Genomic DNA, 18,465 nt, shown 5'->3' with positions numbered 1-18,465 from the left:
GCTCCCTGCGCTCCGCGGTCGCGCCCCCGCCACCACCCGGGTTCGGCTCTTAGAGCCTCGGCAGATCTTCCAGCCCCTGGGGTCGAACGCCTGGGGAGGGGACTCTGAGCCCGCGGAGCTCCGGCCCCATCACCCCGGCGGGGAAGCAGCCAAAATTCCTACCCAGTCACATAGTAAAATTGGAAAACGTACCCGGGACCTCCCGGCACGCGCCGACGCCTCCTCCCCTCCTCGGAGAATGTGCGCCCCCCACTCCGCCTTTCACTTCTGGAGGGGAAGAGGGGCGCTGGGAGGGATGCAGGTGGGTGCCCTTGATCCAGCTTAGCCTGATGGCAGAAGAGGTCGACACCTGTTGGGACGGTCCTCCAGGGCCCAGGAGCGGAGGGCATGGCGAGGATCAGAGTTGTGACCCAGGCAGGGACTCTCCACCCCCAGCCCAGAAACACTGTCCAGCACCCCACCCCCCCAGCGGTGCCCCGTTTCCCAGAGGTGGGTCCCTCTGGGTGCTGAGGGGTTAGTCCTGCCCACGTCCTGCTCCTTGATCTCTACTGGCCAGTGTGAGGAGGTGTGGCCAGGAGGAGCCCAGGTTGTCCGGAGCAGTGTCCAGCCTGGCACCAGAGTGGCCACTTCTGACCTCTCCTTTCCTCTCCGGGGCAGCGAGACACCAGATGAGGGGCATAAAGGGGTGGAAAGCACAAATGTGTGCCTGTTTCCACAGAGGAGGGGCTATCCGCCCCCTGCCCAGCTGTGCAGTGGGGGTGGGACCTTTCCAGAGAGGGAGCCAGGCCTGGCCTGGGCCCCAGGAGCTCACGTCACCCCACCCCCCACCCATCATTTCTCTAGGGAACCGGCAAAGCCAAACGCAGCTGAGGCCGGGATTATGTGTCCTGGGTAAACCCACGGAGAGACAGCGAGATACAGACCTGGGGTAACAGAAGCACAGTCAGGGAGAACAGAGGGGACCTGGCAGCAGAGAGGGGCAGACGGTGACCGTCTTCCTCCATCTCTCCTTCCCTTCGACCTCAAGTTAGGGTTTTCAGGAGTCAGGCAGAGAGCTGGAGGTTTGGGTGGAACGTAGGCCCTTCTCGGGAGCCCCTAGCCGCCCACCCATCAGGGCGTAGTCTCTGACCTCAGTGGCCGGCCCAGCCAGGGGAAGGAGCTCCCCTCGCCATGTCTCCCCACTCCCAGCCCTGAGCAGCAGAGGTGACCCTGCCAGCTTGGCTTGACAGCTTGGTCTCTCCCTCAAACTCCCAAGTCCTGGGGTCTTGGAGAGGGGAGTGGGCTGGGCATCGCTACACCCAGGCACATTCCTGCCCTGGAGCTGGCCCACCTCGGCACTGGCTCCTTGGATTCCTCTCCCGGGTGCCTTTCAGCTCCAACAGAAACACAGAATTTTTTTTTCCTGGAAAGCAGAACTAAGAGGAGGGTGGGGGCTGGGGATGGGAAGGAGGAGGGGGCTGGAGGGCAACGAGGGGTAGGCAGAGTCGGGCTTTGAGGCCAGGAGGGTTCCAACCCTTTACTTCCCCAACCCTGAAAGCCAGACTTCAGGGAGAACTTCCTGGCTCTTCAGAATGATAGGCCTGTGACTGGGGAACCAGGGCAGCCTGAAGGCATCTCTCCTTCCCGGCTTCTCCCAGCCTCTCACAGCTGCCTGTGAACTAAGCCCTCACTGAACCAGCGCAGGACGCTGGCACCCAGCCCATTAACCCACTGCCATCGAGTCAGTCCCAAGTCATGGCAACCCCATATGTTACAGGCAGAACTGCTCCAAAGGGTTTTCTTAGCTGTCATCTTTATGGAAGCAGATCACCAGGCCTTTCTTCCACAGCACTGCTGGGTGGGTTCAGAGTGTCAACTCTGAGCTTCCTAGTGAAGCACAGACCATTTGTGCTGCTCGGGGACCCTGGCCAGAGTAGAGGTTAAGTCACAGTGGGAAAATCATCTGCTTTTCTTGAGATTAAACCATCAACACACTTAGTTTATCCCTTAGCTCAAAAGTTTTTGAGGCAGGCAGAGATGTGCGTGTTCCCTAAGGAGCTTAGCTAAGAAGGGAAGAAAACGCTGCAAGGTAGCAAACAGATGGTTGGGGAGGGTCTCGTTTCTGGAAAGCCCAAGGGGCTTCTTGTCAGCTCCTCAGAGGGGGCATCTGGCATACCCTCACCTGAGCCTCCTTCCTCAACTTTCCAGGTACCCCTGGGGGGCAGGAGGGAGAGCCAGGTGAAAACCGTCTTCAGAAAGAGCCTGCCTGTGGGTGCCTGCACTGGCCTGGCAGCGCCGAGCAGGGTCTAGGGAGGAGCTGAGAGGGTCCCACAGGGCCAAGGGGAAGGGACTGAGCCAGTACTTGAGAGGCTGAGGTCAGACCCCCACCCTCTACTCTCAGCAGATGGACAAGGCAGTATGACTCTGCTCCCACCCTTAGGATCATAAAAGCGTGGGCCAGTCTCCCCAACCCCTCCGTCTTCACTCTGAGACGGCCTTCGGAGGGCTCATCCATCCCGACACCCCAGCTCTCTGAACACTGAAGTAACCACCAGGCTTCCCTCCGCCTCCACACCCAGATGCCTGAGTAGCGTGTTTACGTCCAGTCCACTTCTCCGTGGCCCTGGGCAATCAGGGACAAGTGATGGAGAAGTGGATGGGCAGGTAAGAGGTGGGGCTGGCAGGGTGTGGGGGGGAAGGGATGAGTAACTTCTGCTTTCTGAGAAGTGGATGGCGGTCAGGATGTGGGGAGCTGCTGGTGGACGGCGTTGTGACACCTCCCTCAGCTCCTGACTGACCTACCCCCTCTTGTCTTTGATGTGCAGATGCGGGCTCTGTCTGATGCTGCTTCTGTCCCTTCCTCAGATCTGCCTGGATCAGGAGGTGAGCCAGGGACAACAGGCCACCACCTGCCTGCCTGCCATCTCCCCTGACCTCCCACCCCCTCTTCAGGCCCCTGCCTCCATTTCCCTCAGCTGACCCCGACTCCTACCTCTCACGCTTGTCTTAGACCCCCTGGCTAGCTCCTTGCAGGCATCAAGATGACTGAGTTCTAGTCCTGTCTCCTAGTACTGAGTGAGACCTGGGGCTGGTAAGTTAACCTCTCTGAGCCTCCGGCACTGGACTTCATAATAAAACTCGTTGCCATCAAGTGGATTCTGACTCATAGCAACCCTATAGGACAGAGTAGAGCTGCCCCATAGGATTTTCAACGAGCAGCTGGTAGATTTGAACTACCAACCTTTTGGTTAGCAGCCGAGCTCTTCACCACTGTGCCACGAGGGCTCGTATTCTTCATAAAAACCAAACCTGTTGCCGTCAAGTTGATTCCGACTCATAGTGACCCTACAGGACAGAGTAGAACTGCCCCATAGGGTTTCCAAGGAGAGCGAGCCTGGTGGATTCGAACTGCCAACCTTTTGGTTAGCAGCTGAGCTCTTAACTACCACACCACCGGGGTTCCCATACTCTTCATAGTTCTCTCTAAAATCATTCTAATTCTGTCTGACCTTTATCTCTACATAGGTGTTCTCTGGACACTCTCTTCAGACACCCCCAGAGGAAGGCCAGGGCCCTGAGGGCATCTGGGGACCTTGGGACCAGTGGGCCCCTTGCTCCCAGCCCTGTGGGGTGGGGGTGCAGCGCAGGAGCCGGATATGTCAGCTCCCTACAGCTCAACTGCACCCGGGCCTGCCCCTTCCACCCCGGCCCCCAAGACATCCAGAAGGTCCCAGGCCCCACGCTTCCCGAAGAACCCTCCCCCTGTACAGATCAGAGCCTCAGGGAAGAGGCGGCCAGCTTCAGAGTCCTGCTTCCCAGCTTGGAAGAGAGGAGACCCAGGACAGTCACGGGGCCCGGAGGTGAGGGGCGGGGCTTGTTGGTAAGGGGCGGGGCTTGTTGGTAAGGGGCGGGGCTTGTTGGTAAGGGGCGGGGCTTGGTAGGAGGGAAAGAGGAGCAACAGACACGAGGTGTGCGGAGGGTTGTCTTTGATGCCAGGACGATGCTGGGCAAGTAGAGTCAGAGATGGCCAGAGCTGTGACTCCATGTCTGTAATCCCTTCTCAGGTCCCGTGTTCGAGACCCCATCAAGCCAGGAATGTTCGGTTATGGGAGAGTGCCCTTTGCTTTGCCATTGCATCGGAACCGCAGGCACCCCCAGAGGCCACCCAGATCTGAGCTCCCCCAGACCTCTTTTAGGGGAGAAGCACCCCTTCCATCCCTGACTGCAGGAGCAGAACCATCCTCCCCAAACCAGACCCTTGAAACTCAGCCCCCTGCTACAGAGCTGTCTGCCCATACCCAGTCCCCCCCAGCAGAACCCCCAAACCCTGCAATTTCTCAGGCAGATGTGCCTTCCAGAGCCAGGCCTGCCCCCACAGGGCCACACCCCAGAAACCAGGCCTTGGACACAGAGCCCCTCTTGCCCACGCCCTCTCCAGAAAGAAGTATCTCCTTTCCTGCGTCCCCTCAGCCAAGAATGCCAGGTTCCCAGAGGTGGGCCGGTCCCCAGGTAGTGGGGAGACGTCCTAATCCTTTAACCACTGCCCCTTGGGGCCGAAGCCCGCAGAGCTGGGAGCATTGGAGACCTGGGGGGAGTCTTCACAGGTCCCATATGGAGCCTGCCCCTCACCACCCGGATGGCTGGTTCCCTCTGCTGAGTGCTGGACCTCACTCCAGCTCCCTCTGGAGCCTCTTTGCTCCCAGCACCCCTGTCCCGAGATGCTCTGGAGAGAATGAGCAGCTGAGAGCCTGCAGCCAAGCGGTGAGTTTTCCCTGGACCAACCTCTCACCCCAGACTCCAGTCCAGCCCCCCTGACCCTGCATCCTCAGCTTGCCTCATGTGGACCTGGGGGAGAAGGGCCTCGGCCTCTGAGCTCTTCTGTAGGAGCCTGGGGGCTCTCTCAGACCTGGCCCTCCCCTCCTCCCCAAATCCAGCCCTGACCCATACCCCATTTCCTCCCCAGCTCTGACTCCTCTGTGTTCCCCACCTCAGCCCTGCCCCCCTGAGCAGCCAGATCCCCGGGCCCTGCAGTGTGGAGCCTTTGACTCCCAGGAATTCATGGGCCAGCTGTACCAATGGGAGCCCTTCACTGAAGGTGAGGTTTCCAGCCCCCCACCCCACCCAGGATTGAGGGGTGAGGAGGAGAGGGAGACTCCTGCTCACTCCCAGCCCTGAGAGAGCCCTGCTTTGGTTAAGAGCTTGGCTGCTAACCAAAAGGTTGGCAGTTCAAATCCACCAGCCCCTCCTTGGAAACCCTATGGGGCAATTCTACTCTGTCCTGTAGGGTCGCTAGGAGTCAGAATCGACTCGACGGCAACGGGTTTTGTTGTTTTTTCTGTGTCACGTCTTCTTTCTCACTCGCCAAGCCTGGGAAGGGGAGAGGGTCGAACGGAGGCCCGAACTGTCAGATGGTGGATGGGCAGAGGGCTCGGGCCGGAGGCGGGATGTGCCCAGAGGCAGCCCTTTGGTTGGCTTCCTCTGGGAAGAAGGCCATCCCCGGTGTGGAGTGGATGTGGCCTGGGAGGCGCCCAGGCAGAGAGATCCTGTCCAGTGAGGACCACAGGTTAGAGGTGTGCCCTGGAGCCTGAGTGGTATCACATCAGTTGCTGCCAGCTTCCCGTCTGCTTGATTTCAGCCTGACACCAGGCTAGGCCCTCATGAGCTCTGAACTCATATCATCACGGAGTTCTAGGATTTCTCCTCTCTCAAGAGTGTGTAACCCCCTTGCTGGTCTCAGTGATCTCCATTGACCTGGGCCTCTAACCGACCTTTCAGAGTACGGACCTGTCGTGTTCCCTGGATCCACAGTGACCGAGGCCACCTCAGGGTGCTCCAAAGTGGTCAGCAAAGCTGCGGTCAGGGCCCTGGGGCTTTTCCCAGTGGCCCTCCCACCAGGGACCCCAGCTAACCACCTTCTGCCGTGTCTCCTAGTTCAGGGCTCCCAACGCTGCGAACTGAACTGTCGGCCCCGTGGCTTCCGTTTCTACGTCCGTCACACGGAGAAAGTCCAGGACGGGACTCTGTGTCAGCCTGGAGCCTTAGACATCTGCGTGGCCGGACGCTGCCTGGTGAGGGAAGGGGCGTGCGTGCACACAGGCCTCTCTTTCTCTTTCATCACGACAAGAAAACACCAAACAGAGATCAAAGGGGAAGGTTCTCGCCTGCCAGGCTGGGCGGAGCAGAGCCGAGAGGTGACCCGCGAGAAGGACCCTCCTCTCAGGCACATAGAAGCTGGCCTGAGGCGGGCTGGGGATGGTGGGGCCGACAGAGAAAGATGTTCTCACTTGTAGTGTGAAGAGCAAGACATGAGGCGAGCCGTAGAGTCCCAGGTGGACCAGGGTGGGGTGTGAGGTGGTGTCTGGCTTTCCTGTGGCCCTGCCTCACCTCTGTCTCCCCCAGAGCCCCGGCTGTGATGGGATCCTCGGCTCGGGCAGGCGTCTGGATGGCTGTGGTGTCTGTGGGGGTGATGAGTCTACCTGTCGTGTTGTTTCGGGGAACCTCACTGACCGGGGGGGCCCCCTGGGCTATCAGAAGATCCTCTCGATTCCTGCCGGAGCCTCCCGGCTGCACATCGCCCAGCTGCGGCCCAGTGCCAATTACCTGGGTGAGCACACCAGTTTCCCGGAGTCTTAGGTCCCCATTCCATTCCTGGTCTCTTGGTTCTCTCCCTCATCAGCACTGCGAACAAGCCCGACAGGGAGAAGTGGAGGGGTTCCTTCCCTTGGGCAGACAGTGAGGAAGCCGAGAGATCTTGGGCCCTGGGTGGGAAGCCGTGGAGAGGGGGACAGGATTCCTAACCTCGTGCTTCCTGGTCTCCCACCTCCAGCACTCCGAGGCCCTGGGGGCCGGTCCATCATCAATGGGAACTGGGCCGTGGATCCCCCTGGGTCCTACACAGCTGGTGGAACTGTCTTCCGGTACAACCGTCCTCCCCGGGAGGAGGGCACAGGGGAGAGTCTGTCAGCCGAAGGCCCCACAACCCAGCCAGTGGATGTCTATGTGAGTGGGGGGGTCTAGGGAGGCTGGAGTGCTGGGGAGGCTGTTCCCTCTAAGGGCAAAGCTGTGGGCCTCAAGATGGTGGAGCAGGCTGGTGGTACGCCCCCTGTCACCCCCAAACCGTCATTACTCGAGAACTCTATTGCTCTTTTTCTCTCAGATGATCTTTCAGGAAGAAAACCCAGGGGTTTTTTATCAGTATGTCATCTCTTCACCTCCTCCAAACCATGAGAACCCCACCCTAGAGGCCCCTAACCCCCAACTTCAACCTGGTAAGACTAGTCCCTGGACCTGGAGGAGGAGGGGTGCTCCCAGACACTGGGGCGCATCTGATCTGCCTGCTCTGCCCAACACCCTACACAGAGATTCTCAGGGTGGAGTCCCAGCCTGCTTCAGCGCCCCGCCCTGCCCGGACCCCAGGCACCCTCCAGCGTCAGGTGCGGATCCCCCAGATGCCCGCCCCGCCCCATCCCAGGACACCCCCAGGGTCTCCAGCCGGATACTGGAAACGGGTGGGACACTCGGAGTGCTCGGCGTCCTGTGGAAAAGGTGCGACTTCTGTCTGGCCTGGATTCCTGCGCGCAGCCTCCTGATCCTACACCCCGCGTCTTAGCTCCTGTCCTGGCAGCTGCCCGCCCACATCCTGGCTCTGCACCAGACTCCAACTCCAGGGCCGTGGACCCTGCCGAACTGAGCCGCCCCACCCACCTTCTCACCCCATTCAGGTGTCTGGCGCCCCATTTTCCTCTGCGTTTCTCGGGAGTCGGGAGAGGAACTGAAGGACCACAGCTGTGCCGTGGGCTCTCGACCCCCGGCCTCCTCGGAGCCTTGCCACGGCCCTCCCTGCCCCCCATAGTGAGTATGACCCACAGGAACGGGAAAAGTACCATGAACGCAATTGCCCCTGGGGCAGACACACCCTCGCTGCTCACAGGATGTCACCTGGACTCTGCCCTCAACATGAGATTTGCCTGGCTGCAGACAGACATGGTAGCTTAGAAAGGGTGACATTCTGTAAACAGCACGAGGAGCCTGGCAGCCGCACAGAGGGACCCAGACTCCAAGCGCTAAACATGCCCACTCTCCGCTGAGGGGTCCCTGTCCCCCACACAGCAGCCCCACACGTCTCCTGTCTTTGCCCCGTCCGTGCCCACAGCTGGGAGGCTGGCGAGTGGACTTCCTGCAGCCGCTCCTGTGGCCCTGGCACCCAGCACCGTCAGCTGCGCTGCCGCCAGGAGTTTGGAGAGGGGGGCTCCTCAGTACCTCCTGAGCGCTGTGGACATCTCCCCCGGCCCAACGTCACCCAGCCCTGCCAGCTGCGGCTCTGTGGCCACTGGGAGGTCCGCTCCACCTGGAGCCAGGTGAGGGGACCAGGCGAGGAGGCCCTCAGGCCGAGGAGGGCCACGGGGGAGGTGCGCCAGAGAACGAGCGGGTTTGCCAGCTGTAATTCTAACCAGAGGAGGGTTTTTACAGACTGAATCTCATGTGGAACCCCAGTATCTAAGTCAGATGACAGCGTGGACCAGGGGTGGGGCCCAAGGCCCCGAGCTCAGTCTCCTCAGCCCACAAAGCCCTGTAACCGCTGAGCTGGGGATCAGAGGGTCCCGGCTCAGAGCTACAGTGCTGGAGGCTGGGTGGCAAAGCCTGGGAGGCCCAGCTCCCTGATCCCTCCTCACCCCTCAGTGCTCTGTGCGGTGCGGGCGGGGTCAGCGGAGCCGCCAGGTGCGCTGTGTTGGAAGCAACGGTGACGAAGTGAACGAGCGGGAGTGCCTGTCAGGGCCCCCGCGGCCCCCCAGCAGAGAGGCCTGTGACATGGGGCCCTGCACCACGGCCTGGTTCCACAGTGACTGGAGCTCCAAGGTGGGCCCCACACCCCCTTCGCCAAGTCCCAGGTCCCTGGTGCACCCTGGACACCCTCTCAGGCCTTTCTAACACAGTTCAGTAAACATTTGCTGAGCAAGCACCTACTATGTGCTGGATGTTGCCGGCACTGGGAACTTGAGATAAGTGAGGAAAACCTGTATTAGGGTCCTGGTCTCTGGACTCCCTGCAAATGTTCCCCTTACCTGACTCGTGTCCTTGAATCTAAGACCCCTGGGGCTTTACCTAAGTCCTAGGATAAGGACCCAGGACACTTCCAGTCCCCCCTCCAGTGCCTATCAGCCCCCCATCACACTGTCCCCATCAGCCCCCCATCACACGGTCCCCGTCGACCTCCCATCACCGGGTCCCCCCTCCAGTCACCTCCCATCACACAGCCCACTCTACTTCTCCACAGTGCTCAGCTGAATGTGGGACAGGCATCCAGCGACGCTCTGTGGTCTGCCTGGGGAGTGGGGAGGACCTCGGGGCTGGCCAGGAGGAAGCCGGGGCCGGAACCAGTGAGCAGAGCTGCCCTCCAGGAAGCCGCCCCCCTGACATGCGTGCCTGCAGCTTGGGGCCCTGTGAGGTGACCTGGTGCTGGTACACAGGGCCCTGGGGTGAGGTGAGTGGAGAGCTGGCAGGGGGGCTGCAGGGTGCGGGTCCCAGTGGGGGATTGGCCCCCATTCCCCCATACATCCCTCCCTCCCCATTCCTTAGTGCTCCTCAGAGTGCGGCTCTGGTACGCAGCGTAGAGACATCATCTGTGTGGTCAAACTGGGGGCAGAGTTCAACGTGACGTCTCCTCACAACTGTTCCCACCTGCCCAGGCCCCCTGCCCTGCAGCCCTGTCAGGGCCGGGCCTGCCAGGACCGATGGTTTTCTACACCTTGGAGTTCGGTGCGTGTCTCACTCCTTGCCCTGCTCACCTGGACCTGCAGGGAAGGGGGAGTTGCCTCTCACCACATCCCCCTCCGGGTCTTTGTGCCCCAGGATAAGTCCAGCTGAGGCTTAACATTGTCCCCTGTCCTGTGGAAGACAGGTGGGCCCTCTGCATTTGGGAGTCCTCGCCCTGCCCGTTTCAGGGAGGGAGGTGGAGGCCTGGGGTTAGGAGCGCCTGGGGCACAGTGGGGGCCTGACATGACAGCTGCTCCCCGCAGTGTTCCCGCTCCTGCCAGGGGGGCGTGCAGACAAGGGAGGTCCAGTGCCTCACCGCCGGCCAGACGCTCAGCACCCGCTGTCCTCCTCACCTGCGGCCCTCCAGGAAACAGCCCTGTAACAGCCAGCCGTGCAGCCAGCGCCCCGGTAATGTCCCCTTCCCGCGTCCTCCCCACCGAGGGCAGTGTGGGTGGAGCGGGGAAGGGGTCAGTGTGAGTGAACAGGGTGCCCCGAGAGGCTGGGCGATGACCCTCCTGTGCCCACTGCCTCCTCCCCTCAGGTGAGCAGTGCAAGGACAGCTCTCCACACTGCCCCCTGGTGGTGCAGGCCCGCCTCTGCGTCTACCCCTATTACACAGCCACCTGTTGCCGCTCCTGTGCCCGCGTCCTGGAGCGGTCCCCCCCGGAACCTGCCTGAAATGAGCCCGGGAGACCCTCTCCTCATGGTTGTCTCCTGCCACCAGCGGTCACTCATCCATCAGCCCACTCTGTACCCCCTGGCTCTCCAGCTGCCCCAGTCTCACCAGGGATGTCTGTCCCCGAGGGTGGAGGGGTGATTGTCAGTGACCTTCCAGGTGTTCGTTGGGTCTGTGCAGTGGTGTGATGGTGTGTGTGCGCATATGCACCCGACTGTGTCTGGGCCCGCATGGGTGTGTGTGTGCTCAGACATGTGCATAACTTATCGAAAAAGAGTTACACAGACAGAAGGAATGGGGAAGGCACCATGCCTGTTCCCCCTGAGACTTTTCTAGGCTGGGAGGAAAGCAAGTTTGCAGCTCCTTGCTATGCTGAGCTACTTAAGAGTGCACTCCCCACAATCCCAACTGTGTGCCCTAAACCTCATTTCTCATATCCCAGGCCTCACATCTAAGCCACCCTTTTGTCCTCAGGCCCCTTCTCCCCTTACCTAGTCTATCCTGACCCCTCATCATAGGCTGTGGATGGAGGTCAGCTGAAGGTCGCTGGGTGGCACAGTTTGTGCTCAACTACTAACCGAACGGTTGGTGGTTTGAACCCATTCAGCAGCGCTGCAGAAGAAAGGCCTGGTGATCTGCTTCCGTAAAGATTACAGGCAAAAAAATCCTACGGAGCATTTCTACTCTGTAACATGTGGGATCGCCACGAGTCAGAATCGACTTGAAGGCAATAGTGTGGGGTTTTTTCGGGGGGGTGGTTTGGCCGCTGCCAATCCTGCCTTACCCCCAAAAGAGAGACAACCTCCCTAGAGCAGGGACCAGCTGGACAGAGGGTGAAAAAGAATGTTACAAGACACTCTAGTCCCTGCCCCCACCGCCCACCTTCTAAAATGGTTCCCACCCAGAAGTAATTTATTTTTTATTAAAGATGATTATGACAGATGAAAAACAGGCTCTTCATTGTCTTTATGGGAAGCCAGCCAGGGGCCAGCAAAGCAGGGTGAGCTCAGAGTGAAGGGGGGCAGGGGGACAGCATTTAGAGGCCAGGAGGAGAGAGTCTGGGCCCGGAAGGGCTATCGGAGTGAGATCAAGAGCCTTGGTCAAATTCTAGTAAAAAGACCAGACCTAATGGTCTCACTGAGACTGGAGGGACCCCAGAAGACATGGCCCCCAGACTCTCTGTTAGCCCAAAACTGAAACCATTCCTGAGGCCAACTCTTCAGACAAAGACTGGACTGGACTGTGGGACATAAAATGATACTCGTGAAGAGTGTGCTTCTTAGCTCAAGTAGATACATGAGACCAAACGGGCAGCTCCTGTCCAGAGGTGAGATAAGAAGGCAGAGAGGGTCAGGAGCTGGTTGAATGGACATGGGGAATCAGGGGTGGGAAGGAGGAGTGTGCTGCCACAGTATAAGGAGAGCAACTAGGGTCACACAACAATGTGTGTCTAAATTTTTGTCTCAGAAACTAACCTGAACTGTAAACTTTCACTTATAGCGCAATTGAAAACAAACCAACCTTAGAGGGAGGAGCTCGGCAGACCCTAGGCCTTGCAAGTCAGCCATTGACCACTAGAGGTCACTACTTCCCCCCATTTAAGTATGGAGTCAGGGGTTTGGGCCCAGAGCTCAGAAGAAAGAAATGCAGGGCCTCGGGGGGCTTCTTGGCAGGCGGAAGCTTTCTGTAAAGACTTGGAATCTAGCAGTCCTTTCAATTGGAGCCTGAGCCGAGTGGCAGCTGGCTGTTCGGGAGTCTTTCTTCCTTTTCCCTTTCTTTGGCCCAGCTTTCCTGCCTTCCCCATTCTTTCTGCTATTATCTATTTCCTTATTAAGCTCGGTTTGTTACTTTTCATGGGGTAGGGGAAAGAGAAGTGACTCCCCACCCCCGCCAACCCCTCCCGGAGCCGAAACGGCTGGGTGAGGCGGAGCCTGGCCTGGCCGTCGAGGCCTTGGGGTGGATGGAGGGCGGAGCCGGGGCAGTACTGGATGTCCTGCCAGGGACGCATTCCTGCGAGCTGTCGCACCCTGCCTCCTCCCTCCCCACCCCGCTCTCGCCCATTTCTTCTCCCAAGGTAAATAACTTGCTAGAGGTGCTATGAGAGGGCGTAAACAAAACCCGTTGCTGTCGAGTTGGACTCCTAGTGACCCTATAGGACAGAGTAGAACGGCCCCATGGAGTTTCCAAGGAGGCTGGTGGATTTGAACTGCCAACCTTTTGGTTAGCAGCCAAGCACTTAACCACTGCACCACCAGGGCTTCCTGAGCGGGCATCGCCTCTTCTAGAACACATATCCTCCCCCTGACCCCCCACAACTTTGAGGTGTGAGATGCTGCTTCCGGAGGCTGCACTTTCCAAGGGCTCCCGGCCTAGGGAGGGGGAAGGGTGCGACATAGTAAGATTCCCCCTGCTCCTCTGTACCTCCCCCAGCTCCCGCTGAGTAACAGCACTAATAAAGGGCCTGGGGTCTAACCCCGTGACTAGTGTATCCCGGGCACGCCTCGTCCCGGTGAAGGTCACGGGCTTTGCCTGAGGAGCCAGGGCTTCTCGGCTCCAGCCCTGTTCCTGCGTCGGGACTCAGGCTTTCCCTAGGTTGGAAATGGCTGAGAAGAAACTGGAAGGCTTCCTGGGAGAGGAGGTGAGAAAGGAGGCAAAGGCAGTGGAGGGAAAGGCAAATGAAACTGACTAGCTCAGAGCAGGGCCCGAGGAAAGGGGGTACAACCAGAGTCCAGCCTAAGGAGGGGGCGTCAGACACTGTGCTCCTCACTTGGGTGCATCCCACGTGGGGGACCTGAGCCAGCCCTGTAGATCCACAGCAGCCTGAAGGGGGAGTCCTCTCACCCTAGGGGTGGGGGTGGGCGGTGGGGTGGGGTAGTGAAGGGCAGGGACCCTCCCAGCTATTCCTGGAAGCTTCTGCTGGGCAGCCGGCCGAGCTCAGCTGACTTCCCCGCAGCGCCCGCCCCCGCTCAGTTCCTCTCTGGGCTGTTGCTGGGCAGGTTTGGAGTTTGGCCTGAAGAGAAGAACCAATCACAGGTGCTGAAGGCAGCCACAGCCCCTCTTAGGGTTCCCCCAGCCCCAGCATCTCCTTTCTCTTTCCCGTAACCCCTGAGCTCCTTCACAGCCTCCAGTCACTGGTCTCTGAGGACGTGGGCTCTCATCTAGGGGTTTGCCCGCCTTTGTCCTCCCCGTTTTAAAGCTAGCATTCAGCGCAGCCCCTAAGGACTCTTCTAGTCACCGAGGCCGTATGGGATCATTGTGAAAGTTCACAGGAAAGGGAACCTGACCCTAAGCAACCCCCCTTCCTGGCCCCTTAGAGGGGGGTGGTGTGGCCAGACATCGGCTGACCTCTGAAACCCTTTGAAGGGACCTGGGAGAGAGGAAGCTACAGGAGCCCAATGGCAGGGAGATGTGGTGGATGGGGCCCCTAGGTTTGGTGCACTGAGGGGAATTTGGGGAAGGACTCAAAGGAACTGGACCCCCAAGAATTGAGAAGAGGGAGGGTGGGAAAGGAACAATCTTGATATGGGTAAGAGAGACCAAGGGGGCGAAAGAGCAGCCAAGTTGCTGAGAGCTCCTGTTTCTGAGGGCTTGGTGGGGGCTGGGGGGCTGTCGCTCTAGTATCTGTGTTCTCAAGGGTGAGGTTGTGAGTCTCAGGAGTTCAGGATTCCTCTCCGCCTCCTAGCTTCCCCAGGGTAAATACGCACCCTGTTTAAACTAAATTTAGCTCCTAGACTTCCCCAACCCCCTGGGCCTCCCTGTAAGCCGTTGTTCGCAGCTGCAGGGGTGGGTCTGGAGGAGAGTTTTAAACACCCTTCACCTCAGCTTGTCTAGATGAGACCTCTGGTAACTAGGAGTGAAGCAGAGCCCAGGAACCTAGTTGCTGGCCCAGTGTCTGAGTCTCAGCCTTAAGCCACTCTCTCCCAGGAGACCTGTAAGAGAATCATGGTTGGAAGATCTGGACAGACTTGAGGACCGTGGGAGATAGAGGGGACAGTGAAATCACAATGCAAGGAGAAGCTCCCCTCCTGATTCTCTCCAGCCAGATCCTCTTTCGTTTCTTGCTTCCCCTCCTCCCCAGTTTTACAAAGAGAGATTTCATTTTGATTTAAAAAATATATATTTTATTGTGTTTTAGGTGAAAGTTTTCATAGCAAATTAGGTTCCCAGTTAACAATTTTTATACTACTTGTTCGTGACATTAGTTACATTTTTTGCAATGTGTCAACATTCTCATTATTTCCGTCCTTTCTGTTTTGTTTCCATTGATGTAGCTTCCCTGCCTCTCCTTAGCTTCTCATCTTCGTATTAAGGGAAATGTCGACCGTTTGGTCTCATATAGTTGATTATTTAAGGGAGCACAGTATACACGGGTTATCATTATATAAGGGAGCACAGCGTACGCGGGGGATACCGTTATGTAAGCCAGTCTGTTGTTTGGTTGAAAGGTGGCCACGGGGAGTAGCTACAGTTCCAGTTTTAAAGGGTATTTAGGGCCATAGTCTCGGAGATTCCTTTAGTCTCTGTTGGTCCGTAAGTCTGGCCTTTTTTAGGAATTTGGGTTTTGTTCTACGTTTTTCTTCATATTCAGAACCGTCAGTAGTGGAAGCTGGTAGCCAAGCACCATTTAGCTCTTTGGTCTCAGGCTAGATGACGCCGTAGTTCACATGGGAGGACTTCATTTTTAATCTAACACCCTCCCCCAGCAGAGTAAATGAATCGGGAGACCTTTCCTCTCCTTGAACCGTGGAGAATCATGCTCCAGTAGAGGTTTCTACCAACATGGCTAGAATCCATCGGTGGTACACAGTCAGCTCCATGGGTAAGTTAGGAAGTTAGAGCAGCGGGGGCTTATTTGCTATGGGGCAGGTGACGAAGAGGTGTGAGCTTTAAAAGGTAGAAGTATTGACTTTATAGGGCGAGTGGAAGATACCTTTACAGGAAGTAGACTCAGGAAAGCACCTAAGTCTAAGTCTGTCAAAAAGAGAGATAAACAGTCGGAGTTAGTGTCAAGCTAGAACAAATCCTGAATCTGATTTTGGGCTCCTTGATGCAGGAAATTGGGAAAGAACTCGATAGGAGGGCCTTTCAGGGCTAAAGTCTGAAGGTAGAAAGAATCTGAGGGAGGAGTGAAGAGACAGACTACAAGCGGAAAGAAAAGGGGCCGTAACATGGCGCAGTCAGCTCCTAGGGAACCATCCGTCACCGCAGCTGAAGGGGAGCTAGCATGATGGCCGGGAACAAGACACACCAGAGCACCCAGAGCTCTTGAGCGGGCCTGGGAAAGAACCGCAGCTGTTAGGGGAAGGACGGCTTCAGTTTCAGAAAGGTTCCAGCTTGGGGGAGGGCAGTTGTGTAACTCATTTGAATGTCTTAGGAGACAGCCCTACAGAACTTTGAGTGACAAGGAAAAAAAAATCCCTGGGGAGGAGGGCGTGGTTACTGAGAAAAAGGAGCAGGCTGTGCCCCTGGGGTCCTCGCCCCATCAAGGGCGGTCTCAGTTTCTGCCCCAGGAACCACAGCACCTCTTCTCTCTTTCATATCTAGCTCCCTCCCCTCCCTTCCGTGGATTCTCAGTTGCTTGCCTCTTTCATCACGTAAGGAGACTCCTTTCTAGCTCCGGTACAGGGGCGGGCAACCTTTTTCTCTGAAGGGCTAGATAGTAAATATTTTCGGTTGTAGGCCATACAGTCTCTGTGGCAGCAGCCGTAGACAATGATGTAAACAAATGGGTGTGGCTGGGTTCCAATAAATCTTTATGACACTGAAATTTGAAGTTCATATAATTTTCATGTCACAAATACCATTCTTTAGATTTTTTTTTCCAACCATTTAAAAATGTAAAAGCCATTCTCAGCTTGTTGGTCGTATAAAACAGGCTGTGGGGCAGAGTTGGCCAGTGGGTAGTCTGCCAACCCAACCCCCAGGCTTTTTCCCATCTGGCTGAATTACTACTCTGTCCAGCCATGGAAGGTCCTGTTTGTGTCTCCTTCTGGCCTCAAAATACAGCTGTAGCACCTTTTGGTTCAACGTACTACCTACCTACTGATGCCTGGTTCTTAGTTACTTCTCCCAGAGAATTTAACAACTTGAAAATGGCTAATAGAGTAAACCCTTAACTGCTCTTTCCTGAAATCTGATACCTTCATGCAGTGCTTTAAGGTAAAGGACTTGTGTGTGTATGTATATATATAGGTGTACTATAATCTCTACAACTTCACAAGATAGGGAAGACAGTATTGCTAAATTCAGTTTACAGGGGAGAAAATTAAGGCCTGAGACCTGTCTATTCAGTTTTAAATTCTACCAAAATTCCTTTGCTGCATTATTGACTTTCACTCCCTTCTGGCACCCTGCTATGAAAATACTCAGAAATGTGGGCCACAGTGATCCAGAACTTGGATGGCTCCAAGTGTTTTTGTTGTTTTCAAATGTCTCATGACTTTTCAGCATTTTAGGAAAATCTTGTCTAAATTCTATTTTTCAACCTAAAGGTTCAAGAGGTTAGAAAACTCATTTCAAATGCATCCAATATTTGGGTCCAGAAAACAATATAATACAGGGTACATGGTCTTTAAGGGACACCGTCATACAAACAGGCTTCTGCAGCATCGTAAGCAACAAGCCACAGATTGGTTTCCTAAGACACGTTATTAGTGATCAGAGTTGTGTGTTAATGGTAATACGTTCTTTACTAAAGAGCAATGCAGTGGCATTTCTTTTTGAAATAATTTATGTCTGGGCCTCCTTTGCAAATCCGTATTCTGTATTAGTTTTTCTTTCATTCAGTAACACTGATCCATCCTTCATGCAGAATTGGGGGATGCGGAGACTCCACTGGGCTTCAGAGCAGACCCACCTAGCAAGCTCTGAAGTGGGGGAAAGGGGCCAGAAGCCACCACCCTCAGCGGCAGGGAGGCCTCAGCGCTTGCAACCACTCATTTCAAAAGTTTCCTGTTTTACTGCCTCTTCGTGAGGCTTTCTGAGAAAACGAAACAGCACTTCTCCCACAGCCTGTCTGGGTTGTTTTTTGTAATGATAAAGAGGCGGGGTAAGAGCGGGAGTGTACGCCTTAACATAGTATTAACCCCGGGCTTTAGAGGGTACCTTTCTAAAATGTTAAGATCGCCACTAAAAGGGTACCTTTTACCTCCAGGGTGCCCCACCCTTCCTTAGATCGGGGCTTTCAGGGTGAAAAGGAAAAAAATATCTTCCCCTCAGGAAATTTCAGTAACAAAGCGGTGATATCTAACAGCTGCCCCCTTTGCAGCACCCAGCCATCTCCTCTCCCCCCATTTCCACCCAGGACAGGAGATGGTGAGAACTGCTCCCGGCAACCTAAGGCCTGGAGGTAGGAGGGAAGGAAGGAATGCATGATAGGTCTGAGGATAAGAGATTTCAGGAAGAAAATGCTATGAAAACAATGTTTCCTGAGGGGGTCCCCCCCACCCCCCACCCAAATCCAGTAGGGGAGACTCAGAAGTGTGCGGCAAAACGTCCTCCTAGACAGTGAAACTGACTTTTTTAGGGGTACACCATTGAAGGCGTTTAATCATCTGAATAGGCTGGAAAACTCGTTTTATCTGGGATGAAGTCCAACAGTTAAACATTCTCTTTCCGTGTCGGTTTCCTTGGCCCTCGCCCAGCACACCTTGTCCCAGGCTAACTTCAATAACAGGCACATGTGACCACAGCGAGGGTGGGAAGAACATGAAGTGGGGGTGGTGAAATTCTGAATGGAATGCAGCCCCAGCTAGTTCGGGGCCTGGGCTGGGACCTCTGGCACTGGCTGTGGATTTGGACAACAGAGAAGCCAAAACAATGAGCTCATGGGCAAGAATGCTGCCCGTGGGAAGTCTGGGCCGTCAGAGCAAACTGGTTTTTAAATCAGGATGGGAAGAGCAGTGATGGGGGTCTCCCAAGGGAACAGGATTGGGGAGAGTGGGACCCACCATCCAGCATCTTGGGGGCCGATGAAATAACTTTTGGAGGCTATCCCTTGCTAAAATTCTGTTCTGCAGAGAGCGTAGGACTTCCAGGCCTATATTTAAAAATTGGTT

At 56.4% G+C, this 18,465-nt stretch overlaps 2 protein-coding genes across 2 annotated transcripts; both read left to right on the top strand.

Moving 5' to 3' along the window:
• Window positions 1-698: 698 nt before the first annotated feature.
• LOC101341042 (uncharacterized) lies at window positions 699-2,289 on the top strand. The gene is given in 5 exon segments (XM_012559455.1): window positions 699-731; window positions 733-928; window positions 1,303-1,385; window positions 1,388-1,474; window positions 2,188-2,289. Coding segments are annotated over 5 exon segments (501 nt in total).
• Window positions 2,290-2,623: 334 nt separating this feature from the next.
• ADAMTSL4 (ADAMTS like 4) lies at window positions 2,624-10,410 on the top strand. Its single transcript, XM_004389576.1, has 17 exons — window positions 2,624-2,643; window positions 2,805-2,862; window positions 3,505-3,839; window positions 4,044-4,740; window positions 4,972-5,074; window positions 5,911-6,047; window positions 6,379-6,583; window positions 6,806-6,978; window positions 7,136-7,247; window positions 7,339-7,524; window positions 7,701-7,830; window positions 8,132-8,336; window positions 8,659-8,835; window positions 9,254-9,460; window positions 9,556-9,735; window positions 9,996-10,140; window positions 10,274-10,410. The coding sequence occupies exons 1-17, from the start codon at window positions 2,624-2,626 to the stop codon at window positions 10,408-10,410; spliced, it is 3,207 nt and encodes a 1,068-aa protein (XP_004389633.1).
• Window positions 10,411-18,465: the final 8,055 nt, after the last annotated feature.

Source organism: Trichechus manatus, unplaced genomic scaffold (genome assembly GCF_000243295.1).
Source record: "Trichechus manatus latirostris isolate Lorelei unplaced genomic scaffold, TriManLat1.0 scaffold00250, whole genome shotgun sequence".
Classification (NCBI taxonomy): Eukaryota; Metazoa; Chordata; class Mammalia; order Sirenia; family Trichechidae; genus Trichechus; species Trichechus manatus.
Note: the sequence above shows the minus strand (reverse complement) of the source record. Positions and strands in the feature narration are given on the sequence as shown.

Excerpts from the sequence above, each read along its gene's own strand:
- ADAMTSL4 (XM_004389576.1), top strand. The coding sequence starts at position 2,624 with ATGGAGAAGTGGATGGGCAG. Across the intron at positions 6,048-6,378 it reads GCGTGGCCGGACGCTGCCTG|AGCCCCGGCTGTGATGGGAT; the intron begins GTGAGGGAAGGG and ends TGTCTCCCCCAG. Across the intron at positions 6,584-6,805 it reads GCCCAGTGCCAATTACCTGG|CACTCCGAGGCCCTGGGGGC; the intron begins GTGAGCACACCA and ends TCCCACCTCCAG.